Here is a 21,256-nt window from a genome sequence, read left to right on the forward strand (position 1 = left end):
ACCCGGGCCCGACAGAAGCTGTCGGGCACGGTATGCCGATAACGGCCGTGGATTGACGTTATCCGGGCTGCAGATCGACAATCCACGGCCGTTTTCGCGGCCACACCCCCTTTGCGCCAATTGGCAGGCGGGACATTGAATCTGTCGTTTTGCGGTCGATCTGAGCGCAAACGGGCCCGGATAACGGCTGTCGGCGGGGATCGACAGCCATGATCCCAGACTGAATATCCCCCTTAATGTCGTTCCGGCACATTGGTATTTATTTTCGTGAAAACGGTAAAATGAGCGGATTATGGTCCCCGCGTTACGTGTTATTTTCTGTAAATGGGGAAAGGTGGTGGGGTTAAAGGATACAATAGACAAGGATCTATCTGCCTTATAAACCACTTCTAGAAATAACCACTTATATTATGTACACACGGTGAGACATCAATTTTTTTTTGCAACATTTAATGCAGCTTCCATATTGATGCGTGCTTCTGTGTAGTGTAAATCGAATATAAAAAGTAGACTTGCCGGGCAAGACTATATAGTATAATCTAATGTCAAATAATGAAATTCAAAAAGCAGTTGAGAGATTAAATAGTACAAATGGAATATGCAAAATCGAATTGAAAACCAGGTCTCACAGTGCGTACGGACCATTATGCTGTGTACACATGGTTAGATTTAACATTAGATTTTAGCTACAAAGTGCAAAATGTAACGAAAATCGAATGCACATCTCAGGGTGCGTACACACGTACAGATTTATCTGCACAATCTATCGGGTGGGAACACACTGGAAATGTATGGGAGCAAATGACAATCAAAAAATTGTTCCCAAACGCTTGAAAACAGACAGTGATCAAGTCAGACAAATTTTTTTAAATCATTCTGATAAATTTGTTCTATCAAAAGCATATATTTTTTTCTGCTTTCCTGCATTTGGGTGGCAATTTCTGATTGCCATATGCTCCCATACATTTCCAGGTTTTTGTTACCACCAGATAAATTGGACAGATCAATCTGTACATGTGTACGCACCTTAATGCTTTTAGCAGCATTTGAACCCGATGCATGTTCACATTGAGTGGAAATCAAAGAGAAAAATAGTCTTGCCAGGCAAGACTGTATAATAGAAATAAAATTGAATTGAATGCCAGATCAAATCAAACGGCATATCGAATCAAAATGTAATCTAATTCCACATCTAACCGTGTGTACACAGTTGTATGATTGCTTCCTTCCATGTTCCTGTACCATTAGTCCTACTGTATTGTTCATTTGCTATCACTGTGGAATAGATTTGCTTTCAATAAAAGATAAATAGACATTACACTGATATGAACAGATTATTGCTTCTGTATCAGAAAACAAGATCTGTGCGAAATCAGAACTCACGTTCCCCATTAATAATCTGCTAAATCCATGTAATTATCTCTGGAGTGAAAAAAGTATTTTAAATGACATAGTAATGCGTGCGATGTCCGGGAAGCGACTTGTGCCAAGTCCCGCGACTCGTGCGGTAATCTGCGACTCTAGCTGTGGCCCCAGACTGACCTGGCTGATTATCTGCTTGTATGCATCTAATCACTCCGTGTCTGCATCATCAGACACCAAAGTGCCAAACACAGCAGAGGAAGCCCCCAGTGGCAGGTCTCCCCAGACACGCACAGCATTGGATAATACAACAAATATGCACCCAGCCTGCCATAAGAAATGTTCTCTACAGAAGAATGCTGGAGCAATCAAAATATTTCGACTGTCACCTCCTCATCTGCAATAGATTATCTCCAGTAGATAATCCCGCACACTGGGGCCGCTCGCTAAGCGAGGCTGTTATGTAATGTCTTAATGCTGCCCCACTGTGGAGGGGCCAATTTAGGACAACACGGTATGTGATAGAGAATATATATATATATATATATATATATATATATATATATATATATATATATATATATATATATATATATATATATATATATATATAGACTTTTGGTTTGCAGGATGGCACTCTAAATAGAAAAAAATCCCGGTGCCAGGAACATAAAGTTTTAGGACATGAAAAGCACTTACCCCCCTTGGTTTCATCAGATGAAAACCGTTTATTTCGGTTGAAACAGCTGTCAGGTGTACAGCTGTCGTTGTGTGCAATCATGTTTGTACAATAAATCAACTTTTCTTCACCATCCACCCGTGTGCCGGTTCCTATCCTTCTACAACCAAGGGGGGTAAGTGCTTTATATATATATATATATATATATATATATATATATATATATATATATATATATATATATATATATATATATATATATATATATATATATATATATATATACATACATACACACACACACACATACACTAACACATATAAGATCTATAATACCTCATTGGCACTGGGGTTAACATACTAACAAATTACTTCTGATTGCAATAACATGACCCTTTGTGTGCCAATATCTCAGAGATGTGCAACTTATTGACTAAAAATGCCGGTGTCGCTCACATTTGTTATATAAATTAAAAAAAAGTCTAAAAAAATATGTTATTTCCTATATAAGATAACATTACAGGTCACTATGATGACTAAAAATGTTTGCTTGACAATTTTCACACCTATTTTGGCAAATTCACTCGGCACGCAAAGGGTTAAGACACAAAGCAACATAACAAATGGTTAATATGCTACTATGACTGCGCTATGTCACACTGATCCTGGTAAATGATATAGTAACATTCAGTGATGTCACAGGGATCCGCTGAACAAGTTGTTGGCTATGTACAGTAAAGCCAGAATCGACCTGCAGGTTCAGCTGATGGGGAGGGGGGATGTTTCCATGAACACATCGTTAACGATATTGAGAATACATACTATTACACACCCTTGTCCCAGTACCCCTACCCCATTGTTGGTTTGCTGTTTACTGCCTTGCTGAAAGGTCCCCACCAGAACCGAAACGTTGGTCCTGGTGCGGACCTTTATTATGGTGTTGTTTTAGGTAGGTAGCGCTTAGTTTATATATAATTTGAGTAAGGAGACATTATTATGTGGCTCTTTGCTAGATAATTATAGACCCAGATTGGGGTACCATGGGTGTGGGGTGCGGTGCTCCTGGATTGGTGTGGCTGGATTGCTCTGAGGTGACACTATTACATTCCGACACTTACCTATCTCCTCACTAACAATATTTCTTTAAATATTTTATACTTTTTGTATATAGCTCTGGCTTCTTTAAGCCCCGTACACACGAGGCGACACTGGCCTCCATGCCATGCCGAGGGACGTGCTAACACAGATCACTCAGCAAACAATGCGGTACACAAGCTGCTATGTCTATATTGTGTATACACGTTGACATTTTTTTATTTTTTTATTACAGATTAAGGAATTTCTATTAGCTCTGAGGAAATCTTCTTCAGTGTTTTGGCCAATAAGCATGGAAATGTAGGGTGGTCATCTTCGAGTAGCCCTACAAGGTGTGTTGGATGTGCCGTCCAACAAGCAGGACCCGATCAGGGTACCATTCTGTACGCTCATAGCAAACAGCGGAGGCTACAGATGGAGCGCCTCTGATCCATGGCCGGGGATCGCCAGCATGCCTGCACTAACGGTCGCCGGCGCAGAGGTGCTCCATCTGACTGGGACACGCGTGCGTCTCACACACACGTCCCAGTTTCAGGACGGCGCCACAGCGGCATCCTGCCTGTCTCCTCTTCAGGGAGACGGGCAGGGATAGAGGGGATGGCGAGGGGAACCGGGGGAGGTGGCGGAGGAGGCGGTGGAGCCAGCTCCGTAGCCATGGGTGTGCGCATCTCGTGCACACGCACCCCTGGCGAGAGCCGGCCGCTGGCGATAGAATCGCCAGCCCCTGCAAAGATGGAGCCTGCTTCATCTGCACTACTGAATACACGCACATCATTCAAGAACTAACAGACTCTGACCCTTATTCAGATCTGATCGCAGTACAAATTTGTTCTCAAAATGGACAAAACCATGTGCACTGCAGGTGGGGCAGATGTAACATGTAGAGAGAGATGTGTGTGAGTTATTTTGTTTCTGTGCAAGGTAAATACTGGCTGCCTTATGTTTACACTGCAATTTAGATTTTAGTTTCAACACAGCCCACCCAAATTTAACTCTCTCTGCACGTTACATCTGCCCCACCTGCAGTGCACACTGTTTTGTCCCCTATTTGAGAACACATTTGCACTGAGATCAGATCTAAATAAGGGCCTCTATCAAAACACAAATAAGCCAAGCACACCTTTAACAAGACTTATCAGCACAAATCACATGACTTGGAGATAAACAAATGGTATCTGTATGCTTTAAAGGGTACTTGTGTAGTTTCACGGCGCCACCGCGCGCACAGTCTGTGTTTGAAACTTGGCAGCTTGCCAGACTGTGTTTACGGTGCGCATGCCGCTCTAGCTGTTCTCAGCGCAGCGAGTGCCTGCTTTACATATGTAATCTACGTTATCAGCGTAGCGCTGGCGGCAGCAGCAGCGCGCGCTACCCAGCGCTGACAGGTCACTGTGGTACTTGTAGTTCCACAGTGAAATAAGACAGTCCTGCACACCGCTGACAACGCGGGCATGTAAACTGGACACCCCGGCACACCGCTAACGTACGGGGCTTCTAAACTAGACACCCCGGCACACGCTAAAATGTAGACACTAAAGCGTCTAAATCCAGACTCCCTGGAAACCGCTAAGAAGGGGTGCACTGTGCAAAACACTGTTAAACCTGTTCACAATGACACTAGTCGACGTAACAGCTGTCGAACTTGTTAATTCCACTATCCACGCCACCCCGAAGTGTGGCGAGCGCAGCGAGCCACCAAGCCCGAAGCGTGGCGAGCGCTGCAGATTACTTCACAGGTATACGCGTCCGCTCGCCACGCTTCAGGCTCGGTGGCTCGCCACACTTTATAAAGTCAACTCCACGCCGACGTGGATATTAGGGGTTTGAAAGGGTCGGACGCGTACCGCGTCCCCTCGCGGGGCTCGCCATGCTTCGGGGTGGCGTCGATACTGGAATTAACAAGGTCGACAGCTGTTACATCGACTAGTGTCATTGTGAACAGATTTAAGAGTGTTTTGCACAGTGCACCCCTATGTAGATGCCCCCTTCTTAGCAGTTTCCAGGGAGTCTGGATTTAGACGCTTTAGCGTCTACATTTTTTAGCGTGTGCCGGGGTGTCTAGTTTAGAAGCCCCGTACGTTAGCGGTGTGCCGGGGTGTCCAGTTTACATGCCCCCGTTGTCAGCGGTGTGCAGGACAGTCTATTTCACTGCCAGCGCTACGCTGATAACGTAGATTACATTTGTAAAGCAGGCACACGCTGCGCTGAGAACAGCTAGAGCGGCACGCGCACAGTAAACACAGAGCGTCTGGCAGGCTGCCAAGTTTCAAACACAGACTGTGCGCGCGGTAGCGCCGTGAAACTACACAAGTACCCTTTAACGTAAGCCAATTAAAAGAGGACACTGATCAAAAGCACAATATACAGAAGATTGCCAGATTCTATGCAGATCCCCCCCTCAATTGGCTTATTTACTGTACATGCTTCTGCTACGCATGCTAAAACTTCAGACATGTTGGAGCCCCTTCTGCGAGACACACACACACACATATTGCCTTCCATGCTAGGACATCGCACATTTACACCCTTTATCCCTCATCAACTAAATGTCTGCACTAAATCTCTTTATATCCCAGTTGCCTTTAAAAAAGTTTTCAGGATGTATCAATGGAATGGGATAAATACTTTATTTGTACAGATCAGGGTCATCGAACTGGCAGCATGTGTGTGTATATGTCTGTGGTTACAGGTGGCAATGAACGGAAGACTTCAGATTATGGTAATTTTGTCTTCCAGGCAAATTTATTTAGTATTGTTGCTACTGGACACAACAGATAAGCCCCGGTATGTACTTTGGATCAGGGTTACCGACTTTTAATTGCGTCTCTTTGGGAGAAGCCCTGTGCTGAGACCAAATGCTCACCAAGCCACGCCCCCATTCCATACAAACTCCCATGTTTGCGGGTCCGTGAAAAGGGGGTGGGGCAGAAATGACATGATTTGCGTCAGTTTAGTCCCGTCCCGTCCCCAAAGCCGCAAATTCTGGAATTTGTTACAGTGGCTCTGGGGGGTGTGGGAGACCTGCCCACCCTCCCGGTGGAGGAGAGCCCGATTTTTGTGACACTCAAGGCAACAATGCATTGGATACATTGTAACTATACAGTTATTTTGTTGCTTTGTCTAAAAAATATAGTACCTCTCACTTAAGGTGCCCATACAAGTAAGATTTATCTTCAGATCTGGCTGGTTGGAACAAAAACATGGTTATGGATGAGTGACAGTTTGGCAGTTTTCCAGCATTTCCAAGCAAATGGTCAACTCATTTGCTCTCATCCATAACCAGGTTTTTGTTCTAACCAGCCAGATCTGAAGATAAATCTGCGTGTGTATGGCCACCTTTACACCTGCTACGCTGGGGGCCGAGTGGGATGAGGTGGGAGTAGTAGATCAGCATGGTGCTTGTTTAACATCCATATTTGCTGTCCTGGAAAGCAATGAAATGCCTCACTCTTACAGCACAGGATATTCGCTTTCCTTACCACACACATGATGTAGGACAGGATTGCCCCGGAGGATCCGATGAGAGCCCCAACAATGGTCAGCAAGTTGTTGTTGAGCAGGAATCCCTCGGCACACAGGGCCCAGCCAGAGTAACTGTTTAACACTGTGATGACGACTGGCATGTCAGCTCCCCCGATGGCCGCTGTTAGGGTAACGCCCTGCGGGGAACACACAACTAAGGTCAAGTTTAGCTCCTGGGCCACACATATATGAAATACACATAATAAAGCATCTTCATTGTGATGAAAAAGAAATGGATGAGCAGCTCTGTTTCACTGACAGTAATCATATACACAATGGTACAAAAACAAAAAATAAATATTAACTATCATAAATCTGAGCTCGAATTAGCAACAAATAAACACTGTTAAAATATATTCCTGGGTATTAAGGAACACACACACCCTATTCGAAGATTAGGTGTTGTTCAGTTGTTGGTGCGCTAAGGGCTCCCTTCTGGTTGGTGCGGGAGCAAGGCATATAAGTAATGCCAGTAATATAATAAGTTCCGGTATAATACCCAGCCTGGGGTGAGATAATTTCCCTGTTGGGTGGCTAAAGTCCATCTGTGTATTTTAGCAAGTCTTCCCTCAAAACTTTGGTGCTGATCTGGAACTGTAACAAGTAGCTCAGCGCGTTTTGGTGTATAGGCAAACACCGTGCTCCTAATTTCAGTGTCCGTATAGGCTGAAACACTGATTGGTTTATCTTCAAATGCTCCACTACATTCAACTCGGAGTCAAGTTCCCTGAGACATATTCATTTAGCCGCTGGGCTTACAGAGGGCTTGTAACAGTGCCTGGAGCTATTCAATTACAGACCACAGGCTCAGTTACAGCTAATTTCTGTTCGCAACCCAGGAGGTCGAGTCCGCATAAGTTTCCCCACAAGGTTATGGCCATAGTAAAGTACCCCCCACGTGCTTACAGCCGCAGTAAGGTACCCCCCAATGTTACAGCCGCAGTAAGGTACCCCCCCCCCCCCCAATGTTACAGTCGCGGTAAGGTACCCCCCCCCCCACAAGGTTACAGCCGTGGTAAGGTACCCTCTACGAGGTTACAGCCGTGGTAAGGTACCCTCTACGAGGTTACAGTCGCGGTAAGTACCTCACAAGGTTACACCCGCGGTAAGTACCTCACAAGGTTACACCCGCGGTAAGTACCTCACAAGGTTACACCCGCGGTAAGTACCTCACAAGGTTACACCCGCGGTAAGTACCTCACAAGGTTACACCCGCGGTAAGTACCTCACAAGGTTACACCCGGGCGTTAAAAATGGAGTCTATGCTGCTACAATAAGCCCCGCAGCTAACTGAATATGCCCTTATGTGTATTAACCATAAGGTAGTGTCAAACGCCATTCTAGTACAACACAGTCACACAAGAAACGCTCCCAGGGTGCCATGGAAGCCCTCTGCCTTATTTAGACTCACTCCATTTAATGAGAGCACTGAATGGCAGGTGGGGAGGTTTGTTTTGACACTTACCATAACAGCAGAGAGGGCAGAGACTGAGCCTAGGCACATGATGCCAGTGGTGTAACTGGGGTCCAGCATGTACGGGACCATCCCACCAATGCTGGCTGCGAGTAATCCAGCATTCAGAGCGTGTCTTCCCGGCAGAAGGAGAGGGGCAGAGTTCAGGACTCCTGTTTATGGAAGGAAAATAAGAAGAGACTTTATAGAATAAAGCGGTGCTGTCACATAACATCAGTTTCCAGTGAAGTGGGAGATGAACGCAGGAAAACTCCCCGAGGTGAAATACCTGCAAATGATCTACTGGTTTTTGCAGACACCATTATGGAGCAGGTCGGAAAAACTCATTTTAGAAAGTTTTTTTTAGACCTGACTTCAGCAATATTTCATCGGAATTAAGGGGGAAGCGTAGTAACATCTTTTTCTATCCCCCAATAGTATCAACTGGAGATGTTCCGATAATATTTGTAAGGGGTGGGGGGGTTGTAATCACTGCATTCTGCAAGTCGCTGGACCATAGTGTATTTCGTAAAGCCCCATACACACTTGCTGATGCCGGCTCCAAGGTGGGCGGCGGCACGGCGTCGTTAACGAAGCCCTTTCTGATCAATATTGTTAAACAATATCGCCTAGTGTGTACGGGGCGATAAGCATTTCTGGTCAGGAGTGGTCAGTCAGCCTCCGCCTTAAGGTGCCCATACTTGGTGCAATCCTGCTTTGCGAGACAACGTCGCTGCCGCACATCGAGAAGCACAAAAAGTATGTGCTGCACGTATTTTTTTAAAACTAGATCGCATCTAGTACGAAACGCACGTTGTTTTAGCACATCGCATGCGATGCGATCTAGTTCTAAACGCACAAAACGCTCAGTGTATGGCCGTCTTTATTGTGCGTACACAATGGAGCAGTGTCAGCACAATATGATGCTGCGTAAAGACATATATCCAATATCGTACTTTGTGTGCCGTGATCGCGTGCTCCCTAGCAATGAACGTTTGGTTAGATATGCTGCGCATCAAACAAAACGATATCGCTAGATGTAGTGTACTAATGGACGGAACATGACCGTTCCAGCCTTTGATGGCATTCGTACCGTCGGCAGAATGGATGCCCGTATCTTCAGTGAGTGACTAGACGTCTCCGGCATATTGCTGTACAGTCTTCACAAAGTCTTTCCAGCCGATGTGGCAGACCCGGCGTTATATATTCGTACCAGGTACTGTTACAGAACTTGTGCAGGTTTGTGCTCCTATGGGAGGGGGATATACATGGGGTAGGGATCATAGGGTTGACGCTGTCTAGGTCAACAGTCAATAGGTTTGCCATGAATGTCGACAGACACAAGGTCGATATGTTGTAAGTCAAAATGTTGACACAAGCAATATGTTAACATGGGAAAGGTTAACACATGAAAAGGTTGACATGAGTTTTGCAGGTTGTTGTGCCTGCGTCGACATGGATCCCTCAAATAGTGTATTGTGTACACTCGTCATTATTTCGGCATGGTGCCTCTCTTCACTACCGCTGAACTTAGCACACTTCCAATGCATGAAAAATCCACAGGAAGGAAAATAAAAATCATGAAAAATGCATGTCCACATTTTCATGCTATGTTGATTTTTTGCTTGTGTCGACTTTTTTGTCAGTATTGACCTAGCGCATTTCGACCTCTTGTCCATTTTGACCTTGACCCCTGAGGTCATCAGCTCGGTTCCTGACCAAGGCACTATTGTGTGTGTGTGTGTGTGTGTGGGGTTTGCATGTTGTTCCCATGACTGCATAGGTTTCCTCCCACATAAATGACTCCAAAAAAGTGCTGCAGAGTTTTAAAAACGATTAAAATCAATTAATGACGTGGACAGTGCACTACTGAGCTGCGCAATACACCGGCTGCCCGGGAACGCAGGGGGCAACTGTGCGCTGCAAAATCATTTAGCCTGAACATACCCAGACTGCGGCATTGGAGTCCGTATTAGCAATATTACCGATTGCCTCATTTTTAAAGGTCACTGAGATTTAAAATCACGCTAATGAACGGCCGACGCTCCGTCATCAACAACCTTTAGTGCCAGCACGATTCGAAAAAACATGTGTATTGCATATTCTTGTCAATGTATTTCCACAACTGTGAATGCACCAACTAAATTGGTAAAAGGGATAACGGAAAGCACCATGTGTTGTGAATTAATCAGCGCTTGGAAAAGCTTTAAGGGACAATGCGAGAACAGAGAGGCTCCAGAGGTATGAAGAACCCGGGAAGAAAAGGCTGGCGTTTCCTTGGTTTTTGTTTGGGGTATAATTTCATTTTTAAATTACAGTTTTACTGAACCATCAAAATAACGTAATTTTCCCAAATCCCAGATAACGGAATAAATAATCTGTTTATGGCTACAAAGTCTGTTTCTTTAATACTCCTTTTAAGCGTATTATTAGATACATGGTTCAGAGAGCGATTATATAAACTTCTAGGCTTAGCAAAAAGACAACTTTAGATGTGCCAAGGTGGATTATTTGTAGATGAAGTAGACCTACAGGTAACGTCATTAAAAAGGCTAAGAGAATATGCTGCCATTATGCAAGTTAACCCTTTGCTGAGTGACTGCTCAAATTAACTTCTACATTAATCCACTGATAAGAGGTTCGGGGCACTGCCTGTGGCGGACGTGCTCGGCCGGCCGATTCGCTGCTCATCTTGCGCGTCTTTCCTGTGGTTATCAAAGGCAGTGCACAAACCCAACTTGTCCACGTAAGGTGATGTGATCACTGTACACCTTGACAAGTTGGCAATAAATTTCAGCTGTTAATGCGCCCATTAGATGAGATGGAAATCTGATCCCACATGGTCAGTGTGACCATGTTTGTGCCAGCCCCTACCATCTGATGTTGGGGAAGTATGACCGATATGAGGCGTGGTCCAATGGCCACGAGGGGAAGCAGCGGTATACCTGCTCTGGCCTGATGGGAAATTAGAATGAAAGAGAACATTACACATGAGAGGTCTTTATATCTTACTTATTTTGTTGGTGGACCCAGTTGTGCCTTAAGTTGGGAGTAATTTGGGGGGGGTTTGCTGGGTCGGCGTGCCAAATTGACACGTTCAGTCGGGGTTCTGTATGCATCGAGGTATCTTTATAAGATTTTTCTTTTTGTGCCCCGTTGTTCCTTATCTTATGGTCTTTCTGAGATATAGTCCACAAAACTTGGAACAGTTACAGCCCACTTGAGAATAGGTGGCGTCTTTAAAGTCGCCAAAGTTTTGAAGCAGGTTGCGCCAAAATCTCAAAAAGACCATAAGATCAGGAACAACGGGGTACAAAAAGAACCCACCCGTGCACGGGTGTGGATCGTATTATCGACAACAATTAGGTCGACAGTCATTAGGTTGACACCGTTGGGTCGACAGGCAGCAAGGTCGACAGGGTTCTAGGTCGACATGGGTGAAGGTCGACAGGTGTCTAGGTCGACATGGGTTTAGGTCGAGAAATGCGTTAGAACGACATGGGTTAGGTCGACAGGTCAACATGGGCTTTTTCACTGTTTTTTGACCCGAATGTCGACCTGGACACAGTTGGAGGTCAACCGCAGCCGCTCGCGATGCTTCAGGCGCGGTGCCTCGCTGCGCTCGGCACACTATTATATTCTCTCACCACGCCATACTTGATGGTAGGGCATGAAATACCGCCTGTCGACACGTCAGCTCAAAAAACATGTCGACCTAACGCATTTGTCAACCTAAAACCATGCCGACCTTCATCCATGTCGACCTAAAACCCTGTCGACCCAACGGTGTCGACCTAAGTGTGATAGATAATACGACTGTATCCCCCATGCACGGTCTAAAGAAACCTTTTTTCAGATTGAATACCCCCCTCAGTGGATGGAGATAAAGCTCCAACCAATCAACACAGATTGTAACATGGAAGTTAGGGGCTGATTGGCTGGTACTTTATCTCCATCCACGTTCTCTCTCTCTCTCCAAGGCTTAGTAAATAAGACCCCATGATGCTATAATGTTATGTATTATGTGGATTACATTTCCATTAACCCAGATTGTGGCCTGAACCAAAATGACTGAGGGGTGAATTTATGAAGCTTGGAGAAGTGTTATCTATCCCCATAAAGATCGTTATGAGCAAGGTGATAATGGTTCAGCCAATCAGCTCTTACCTGTCAATTTACATGTTGTAGCTGATTGGCTGAACCATTATCACCTTGCTCATAACGTTCTTTATAGGGATAGATAACACTTCTCCAAGCTTCATAAATTCACCCCTGAGGGTGCAGCCTATAAACTCCTTATGAACTGATGACATCACTGGAGTGATCGAGATTTTCTGGACAAGCCTAAACGTGGCTCCAGCCCACGAAAATAGACACTGACAAATGCGAAATGTATGACCTGTGTCAAGCGGCGGTAGTACAGCCACGCTGCGCAATTAGAAGCACTTTGGGGAGAAGTGTTATTTAATACGGTTTGGCAGCTTTGTTGTGCTGAGTAAGGTATCCAAGATGTGTATCTTTGGTCTAATTGATGAGTTTAATATTAGCCGTTACCAAAAGTTTATGCTAACAGAATAATTTGATTTCAGCCAGGAAAATGCAGCCAGGCCAAAAATAATTTGCAAGGCTCTGGAACGTCTTAGAGATGTTATTCCAAATGATTGTACAGAATTACATAAAGTGTGCGGCTAGTGATGCAGATGTAGATAGCATCGCCGACCATTTATAGGACATCTACGGAGCAGAAGCTCCATTGATGTAGAACCAATGGAGGTCTGGCAGAAGATCTCTGCAGACTGTTGGGGCAGAACGGATAGTGGGGTAGATTTATTAAGCTCGGTGAAGTGATAAAGTGTCTGTTTTTTATCACCGGCCAATCAGTTCCTACTTATCATTTTTCAAACCAAGCCTGTAACTACACCAGTTAGGAGCTGATTGGCCGTTGATAAAAAACCAGATAGGTTATCACTTCACCGAGCTTAATAATACCCCTTTTACACCAAAATCCCTGGTCGGACCCTGGTCTTTGAACACGGAAGTTTCCAGGGTTGGACCCTGCTTCATACCCCATTTACACAGCACTTCAACCTGGGTCGGACCTGGGTCTGCACCATTTACACTGAACCTGGGTCAGCCCTGCTTTTCCCTATGGATGACATTAAAAATGTCAATTTTAGGACTGATAAACTGCCAGCCAACCTTCCCTCAATGATTTAAATAAAAATTAAAAGACATGAAAAGTTAGCATTGAAAAATGTTGGTTGGTTTATTTAGCAAAATATATTGTCAAAAAGTTATATTCAGTGATGAAGCGCACATAGCGGTATAAAAGTGCATCATCACCCATGTGCTCCCCCCAGTCCTCTGCCCCTGCAGCAGCATTCAGTTGGTCGACCTAAAGATGGTCGACAGTCATTAGGCCCTCACCACTAGGTCGACATACTGCAAGGTCCACATGGGACAAGGTCAACAAGTCATTAGGTCGACACAAGCTTTAGGTCGGCATAGGATTTTTCACTGTTTAATGAGCCGACAGGCGGTATTTCATGCCCTAATATCCACTAGGGCAGTGATGGCTAACCTTGACACTCCAGCTGTTATTGAACTACACATCCCAGCATGCCCTGCTACAGTTTTACTATTTGGCCATGCTAAAACTGATGCAGGGCATGCTGGGATGTGTAGTTCAACAACAGCTGGAGTGTCAAGGTTAGCCATCACTGCACTGGGGCATTGTGGGAGAATAAAATAGTGTGCCGAGTGCATGGACACTTAAAACTATGTCGACATTCGGGTAAAAAAAAAAAAAACAGTGAAAAACCCCATGTTGACCTTTTGACTGTCGACCTAGACCATGTCGACCTAATGCTTGTGTCGACCTGATGACCTGTCGATCTTATCCCATGTCGACCTAGACACCTGTCGACCTTGCAGTATGTCGACCTTATGACTGTCGACAATCTTTAGGTCGACCATACAATCCATACCCCTCCCCCCAGCCCCCCCAAAACATTCATAAATGATTTCTGTAGGTAGAGTACTGTATATACAGTATCCCTTAAAAAATGGAGTCACTGGAGTGGGAGGCACATCACGCACCCTCCTCCTTTAAGCTCTTGGTCCCACTACTGCCTGACAGCGCTGCATCCTAGTGCCAGATAGGGTTGTGGCAGGTCCACCTGTGGAGTACCAGGTAGCAGCCTGTGTGCACTGTCCGCACGGGTTGCTGTCTTCTGCTGCTGCAATGCATACCTCCCAACTTCTGTGTTGGGGAAATAGGGACACTCGCGCGAGTGCCCGAAAAGGGGACGGGGCGTATGCAAATGAGGGCGCAGCTTATGCTAATTAGCCGCAACCTCATTTTCATACGAGAATAGACGCTGTGCGCATGCCCACAGCGTCTATTCTATTAGATTGGGGGGTCTCCCAACAGCCACCCCCCGCAGCGGGACAATGCCTGCCGTGGGTGGGACAGCGGGACAGGACCCGAAAATCGTGACTGTCCCGCTGTAATCGTGACAGTTGGGAGGTATGGCAATGCACTGTGGAACGCATGGTACTGACTTACGGAAAGGCGTCCCATGCTTCTGGTATCCTTTAAGCACTAACCAGATGTCCCGACCTGGGTTGGGACCATTTACACCGCTCACGACCCAGGTCCGACCAGTGTTCAACCCTGGTCAGGACCTGGGTAGGAGACCAGTGTCAATGGACCTGGGTTGGTCCCATTTACACCAACACTGACCTGGGTCCAACCTGGGTCCGACCTGGGTTTTTCGTTGGTGTAAAAGGGGTATAAATCAGCCCCTGGGTGTGGTAAATTATGTCGGTTATGAGAAAGGCAGACAGAGTCTAGGTTGACCCCAAAAGGTCAACCGGCACAATGTTAACAGACAAAATGTTGTGAAAAGGTCGACATGGGTTTTTTGGTGCGTTCATTTGTAGATCTCAAGACATAGACCCCAAATTTGGTCACCACACGTTGGGCAAGGTACATCGCTCCACTACCAGTCATGGACGGCAAAGCATAAAAAAAGTTGCAAAAAAAATAAAAGGGAAAAAAAAAAAATTTCAACAATATGCATGTCGACCTACACACTGTACTGCAAGTTTGCCAGCAATGGAACAAAACGATATTTGAAGAACAAAAACTATGGTATAATAAACGTGTTGGGTTATGTCCTGATTAATCAAAGGACAGAGAAATGTGTGTGGACTACAACAGCCATTATAGAACAAGAACAGTCAATAGTATAATATACAGGTACAGGGTATAGAGGATACACAGAGAGATTTGGGGTTCTCTCTTGTATCAGGTCACTTGTAGGAGTTTAATCAGCATTGTCCGATGCCTTAAAGGGGCAATTAGTAAAAAAGCAAAGCTAATCTGGTTTGGCCTTTTAAATGATTGCCCATGTAAAACATCTCCCATACAGCAGGCTACTACATTCACCCCTCCATATATAGGGGACTAATGTAAAACATTTTAACATCTACTAACAATACAAAAAAAAAAATGATCACATAACAGAAAATAAAATAATTTGCCAGATTACGCGTCGACTTCTGAAAGCTGCAAGATTCCTCTGACGGTAAAAAATGGAAATAATTATATCCGATTAAAAGACAAACACGCGAGCATGAAAGGAAACACATGGCAGCGTTTTGGGGAGCAACGTACAGACCTAAAAGGTTATTTATAGAATTCTCGCCTGTGTCACATAAGACATCTGAAAACCTGGGTGGCAGGAGAAGCTGAGTCCGAGCCGCGCATGGCGCCAGAACACCGAATCTACCGCGTTCACCGAGGGAACACTCGCAATGAGTGAAACACATGGAGGGGAAAATTGCTCCCAGACCTCCTTATACACAACACCTGGAGCTACACTTATTGCATCCAGTTGTCTATTTGGAATAAGACTCCGGGATTACGATTTATCCTTGTTTGTTTTAAGCAAAATAACTTGGCGCTAAGGATGTGGGATGGGACCGAAATTGTATTTTATTTTGCGTATCACTCACCCTGCAGTTTCCCGTAGGCGATGAGAGAGCCGCTGAAAGTGACGCCGCCAATGTAGGTGCCCAGGTAGGCCACGATCTTGGTGAGGTTGGCCGCGGGGTCTGTTTCAAAGTGCGGGTACTCGATCATGTATTCAGCCACGCAGGTGAGGACAGCCGCCAGACCCACCAGACTGTGAAAAGCAGCCACGAGCTGAGGTAGGTCGGAGATCTGGATACGCTTGGCAATGGTCAGACCTGGAAGCAGATGAAAAAATAAATTAAATGAATTAATCTTTACAGACTGTGATCCTAAAACAAGATGACATTACTTATGAAAACAAGTTCGTTTTGCCGTCGGAACAGTCTAGGTCCGATGCTCCGTTCTGCCCAAAATGGAATTTCCGCTCCAGATTTGTAATGTGCGTTGGAAGACGCTTAATCCTTTTGAAAAGAATCGAAGGTGAAAGTCAGCGGCTTTCAGAATGATAGAACGCAGCGCTCTGATTAGTTTAGTGCTTTGAAGAAAAAAAACCACACCTACTTCATATTTACTAAGCTAGCTGGCTGGTACAGGATCACTTCTTATTAGGACATAATACAAATTGGAAGATATTATACTTTCCCTATTTTGGGGGAAAACATCCAATCTGTACTTCTCAAGTCGCATCATAAGATTATCTGATAAGGCAGCGTTTAAGCTGCTGTATTTCATATAAATAAAGGCGTGGCAATATCGGCTTTGCTGGTGGGAATAAAGACGTATTCATCCTGCTAAGAGGCATGGGTATTCATTCTGTGCTGATATATCGGCACACCTATTCAATGTTAACAACGGCATTCACAGACATTTTTCAAAAATCTGCATCCATTTTCGCTTATTAACTGACTTTCCGACACTCGGCAGCCGGAACACTGAATTCCGGCTGTCGAGTTACTGCCGACAATCACACTGCCGACAATCACAATCCTGGATTGAATTCCTTTTTTTAGGGGAAATTTATCGAAGTTTGGTGAGAGACAAAGAGAGAGATAATCTGCTGTATTCTGATTGGTTAATACATTATCTATCTCCAAACTTTGGGAAAAAACTCAGTTTATATTGTAGACACTTCTTTGATACCATCAATCACGTAAATAAAACAAGGTGTATAGGTTGTCAAGTAGTCTGTATTCCCGGTGTTCATTTACTAACCCAGTAAAATGGTGCTATACACTGTCAAAGACTGTTTGTTACTGCCACCTGCAGGCACTTACAAGTACTGCATCTGCTAAAAAATTGTTCACTACTTTCAAGTGATGCAAGAGCATCATTTAATGTTCACCTGTCGCTACACATACTGGTGGAGGGAGCAGACTCTGGGAGCTGAATACTTATAAAGATGCGTTTTTTAATTTATGTCAATGGGACCCCATTAATTATTATAATGGGATGATCCAGGCTAAATAACGTATCATATTCATCCAAAAACTTAAGTTCAACAACAGGTGTTTCTATAATATAATGTAAATGCAACGTTAATAAGACCATCTTCTAACTCCAGCTCCCATGGTGCTTGTGTTGCCCATATAATGCAGGACTTAAATTAGTTACTAATCACCCGCATTCTATTATACCGATCTGGTTTAATACAGGTGACATTATAACAACGAAGGTCTGAAGGGAATAAAATGACGAACATTACAGAGAGCACACTTATTGTTCGAATCTATTTGGAACAATGAAGTGTTAAATGACACTCCTATGGATCGGCAAACTTAAATGTGCCATTTAGGTACCAAATTGTGGCAATTTAGGGCGCCATCACCAGCGTGGCAATGCTGTCACAGCAGCACAACATTGGAGCCCATTGCAACTCTCCCTTATCTGAACAGACCCCTTAGTAGTAAGTGAGGATGTTGTGCAGAGGAAGCACTAGATCTGCATTGGAAACTACCAATAACCTGAGTCTGATTCCAGCAGACAAACAGCTGTACACACAAGTACTCATTACACGGCCTGCTCGGCATTCAGGACCATTGGCTGTTTGAAGATAAAAGGCTTGTTCGGGGATCATGCCATCAAAAGGGACAGCATTCCTACTCCATACCCAACAACAAGTCAGCAACATGCCTTGTAGGAAGGGAGGCGTGATGCAATCGTTTGGAAAGGCTTGTTCCGTCTAAAATAACTCTCCTTCACTTCAAAGATGCATCAGAGACGGGGCAGACAATGAAATAATAGGGATAAGAGGGGAGAACTTTGATTGTGTGCGGCAGCACGAAGCACCGGCAGTAGCTCAGGTCCTTGAGTGAACCGTTTCTGTGAACCTGTCACGATGAATTATCCTCTTTGGTTCTGAAATACGGTCTTCACACAATGCGGCCATAATTCCTGAAAAATAAGACACTTACCCATAGTGCCACCAAGTGCCATTGCTCCGGACATCTGCGCCAGCAACTCAGGACTTGGCTTGAGGGCACCCAAGGTGGCGACTATCCCTCCGGCAACTCCCATCATACCCAGTGTGTTACCGAGACGTGCGGTGCCTTGCGTGGACAGGCCGGCCAGGGCACCAACACAGCATAGACCGGAGCCCAGGTAGATCATCTGAAACACAGCGGGAAGATAGTCAGCTGGCCATTCTGCATACGATCAGTCATTACTTTCCTTATTGGGCAGAAGTCCGTATGCGTAACAATAAATGTTCCCCCATAACCACAGCACACCCCAAGCAGGAGATTCAGGATGCAAAGTACCAATGTTTCCTCGTCTATGGGTCCTGCAATGTTGGTTGCTTATTGACGGCAAAATGTCAGTAATAGACAGTCTGCTGTTTGGGTTACATAGTAGTTAAGGCTAAATAAAAGACATGCGTCCATCAAGTTCAACCTTCGTTATTAAAGCGCATGATCCATTTGCTACATCCCTTATATAAACTGAAACCTGATTTACGAATATAAAGATTATGATTGTTATTTGTACCCCTGGATGTTTTTGCCCAATAGATTGTCCAACCTTATTTTGAATGAATTTATTGTCTCTGCGTTCCACAAATTTTACTGTCCTGACTAAGTTTTTTCTTTGAAGGGTGCAAAATCTTCTCTCCTCTAGTCTAAACTCATGCCCACGTGTCCTAGAGTCCTTCCTCAAAGCAAAAAGGGCACCTTGACCGTTTTTTTTTTATATTGGCCCCCATATATTTGTACATGGCACGCACGTCTCCCCTCTCTTTTCTAGCACAAACAATCCCAAATTGTCCAATCTGTCATCATAATTTAATTTCTCCAACCCATTATTATTATCAGCTTTGTTGCTCCTCTTTGGACTTTTTCCAGTTCTACGATATCTTTTTTGCAGTGCGTGGCCCAGAATTGTTCTCCACATTCAAGGTGCGGTCTGACCAATGCTTAATAAAGAGGCATAATTACTTTTGTGTCCCTATTCTCCATATCTCTTCCTATACAGGGGTCTGCAAGTGTCTCCATTTTCCAAACGGAGGCTTGTCGCTGTGATTTTAGGGGGAAGACCGAGTAGAGGAAGCCCTGGATCTGGATTTGTCCATACAAATAACCCGAGACAAACCACCGCACAAAACAGGCGACGCTAATTGGGTTATAGTACTCAGATTTACAAGTGGACACCCATAAAGCAAACGCATGTCTACCTTGTCCTCTGTTGACCTTTTTCACCTGTCGACCATTTTGGTCGACCGAGACCCTGTTTGTCTTATAAGGGCACAACCATCAGAATTAGGCCTATTGTTTAACACCCCCAGCCAATTTATTTTCTCTGACAAGGACTGCAGCCCATAGTATTAAAAGGACTGACAGAATTGTACACTTACCTGTACAACCCAAATATAAACAGCGGCACTCCTCAGGTCTTTTTAGAAAAATATACCACACCCCTCCAATGACTTGGCAATTGCTTTCCCAGGAGGACTACTCACCTGCTCAATGTTATATCCACTTATAAGGGAAGCCCCGTACCCCCCCACAAACACGCCTCCAGGGAGGAGGTACAGGTAGTTATACTCTGGGGGGTCGGTTGGACGTTTGAACATATCCAGCATTCTCTGCGTCACCAGGAAACCACCTGAAGAAGAAGAGAGGAGAAATATACGAATTACAGTCCTGGGTTGATTGTGAACAGACCCTTCAGGTACAAGGTGAATCTCTCCCCCCCCCCCCCCCCTGCTTGGCTACTACTCGGTGAAATAAATAACATAGTATTGAGGTGTGGTAACAGAAGTGAGTGCATAAATTAGGTGTGTGTTTGGCTGCAATGAGAGGTAGTCCAAAAAGAGGTGGGTTACGGATGAAAGGTGTGGTGTCTTAATTTAATTTGATTCAATAGTCATGTGGGGGGGGGGATCCCAGCTACTCCTAACCTAAAACATACGTCTGTGATTAGGATTTCTATACCGAGGATGCCGGATGCCCGATACAGGGTCTCCCATAACGCTGTCCTGTCAGGTTACGCCAGTGGCAGAACAATGTGGACCTATACCCTTTGATCGTTAATCACTTCACATGTCCTTGGCTTATAGTTTAAGTCAGTTTTATCTACAGCACAGTATTGCAAAAGGGCTCCATCCAGCAAAGCTTGTGCTCATTACACACTCCTGCTTTAGATTTGCAGAGTAGATCTGCTTGGCTCTGTTTGTGACAACCATTTAAAGAATGACTTACACAAAGACAGTGAGTAAGGGAAAGCAATATGCTGGCAGGAGCAAGCTTTGGCTCAATTAGCCTTATATAATTTCCATGTTGAATTTATTATTGAAGAATCTCTACGCCGATGCCAACAAAATCACTTTCCTTGTTAATCCGAGCACTGAAGCGGTAACAACCCCCCCATTTCTTCCACAGGGAGCATTCACAAAAAAAAACGCTTCAGCTCCCTGACAACTGCCCTAAGTGACAAGCGGCTAAGGCAGCGGTTCTTTCGCTTTTTGTGGCAACTTCCTGGCAGGTAAGACCTGGAAATTTAAAGTGGCGATATTATAAAGGGCAAAACATGTCGCGCTTTGCACTGCATTCTATTGCCGCTTTTAAATTCCCAGAACAGGTGGCTTGCTAATGCCACTCCTTCGGAACCAAACGGGGTCAATTTTCTAAACTTCTAAAAATGAAGAGAGGTGATTTTTGCCCAGAGCAACCAG

At 44.7% G+C, this 21,256-nt stretch overlaps 1 protein-coding gene across 2 annotated transcripts in view; it reads right to left on the bottom strand.

The window, feature by feature from the left end:
• Positions 1-21,256, bottom strand: part of NNT (nicotinamide nucleotide transhydrogenase) — a 108,178-nt gene that overhangs the window by 33,367 nt on the left and 53,555 nt on the right. For both annotated transcript variants that reach the window (XM_083153961.1, XM_083153970.1), the window contains exons 13-17: positions 20,042-20,187; positions 18,504-18,699; positions 16,134-16,367; positions 8,124-8,284; positions 6,616-6,795 (exon numbers count right to left, since the gene is read on the bottom strand). In XM_083153961.1, coding sequence (XP_083010087.1) covers positions 6,616-6,795; positions 8,124-8,284; positions 16,134-16,367; positions 18,504-18,699; positions 20,042-20,187 — 917 coding nt within the window. The remainder of the gene's footprint in view (positions 1-6,615; positions 6,796-8,123; positions 8,285-16,133; positions 16,368-18,503; positions 18,700-20,041; positions 20,188-21,256) is intronic.

The sequence above is a fragment of the Crinia signifera genome, chromosome 1 (assembly GCF_055691185.1).
Source record: "Crinia signifera chromosome 1, ASM5569118v1, whole genome shotgun sequence".
Lineage (NCBI taxonomy): Eukaryota > Metazoa > Chordata > Amphibia > Anura > Myobatrachidae > Crinia > Crinia signifera.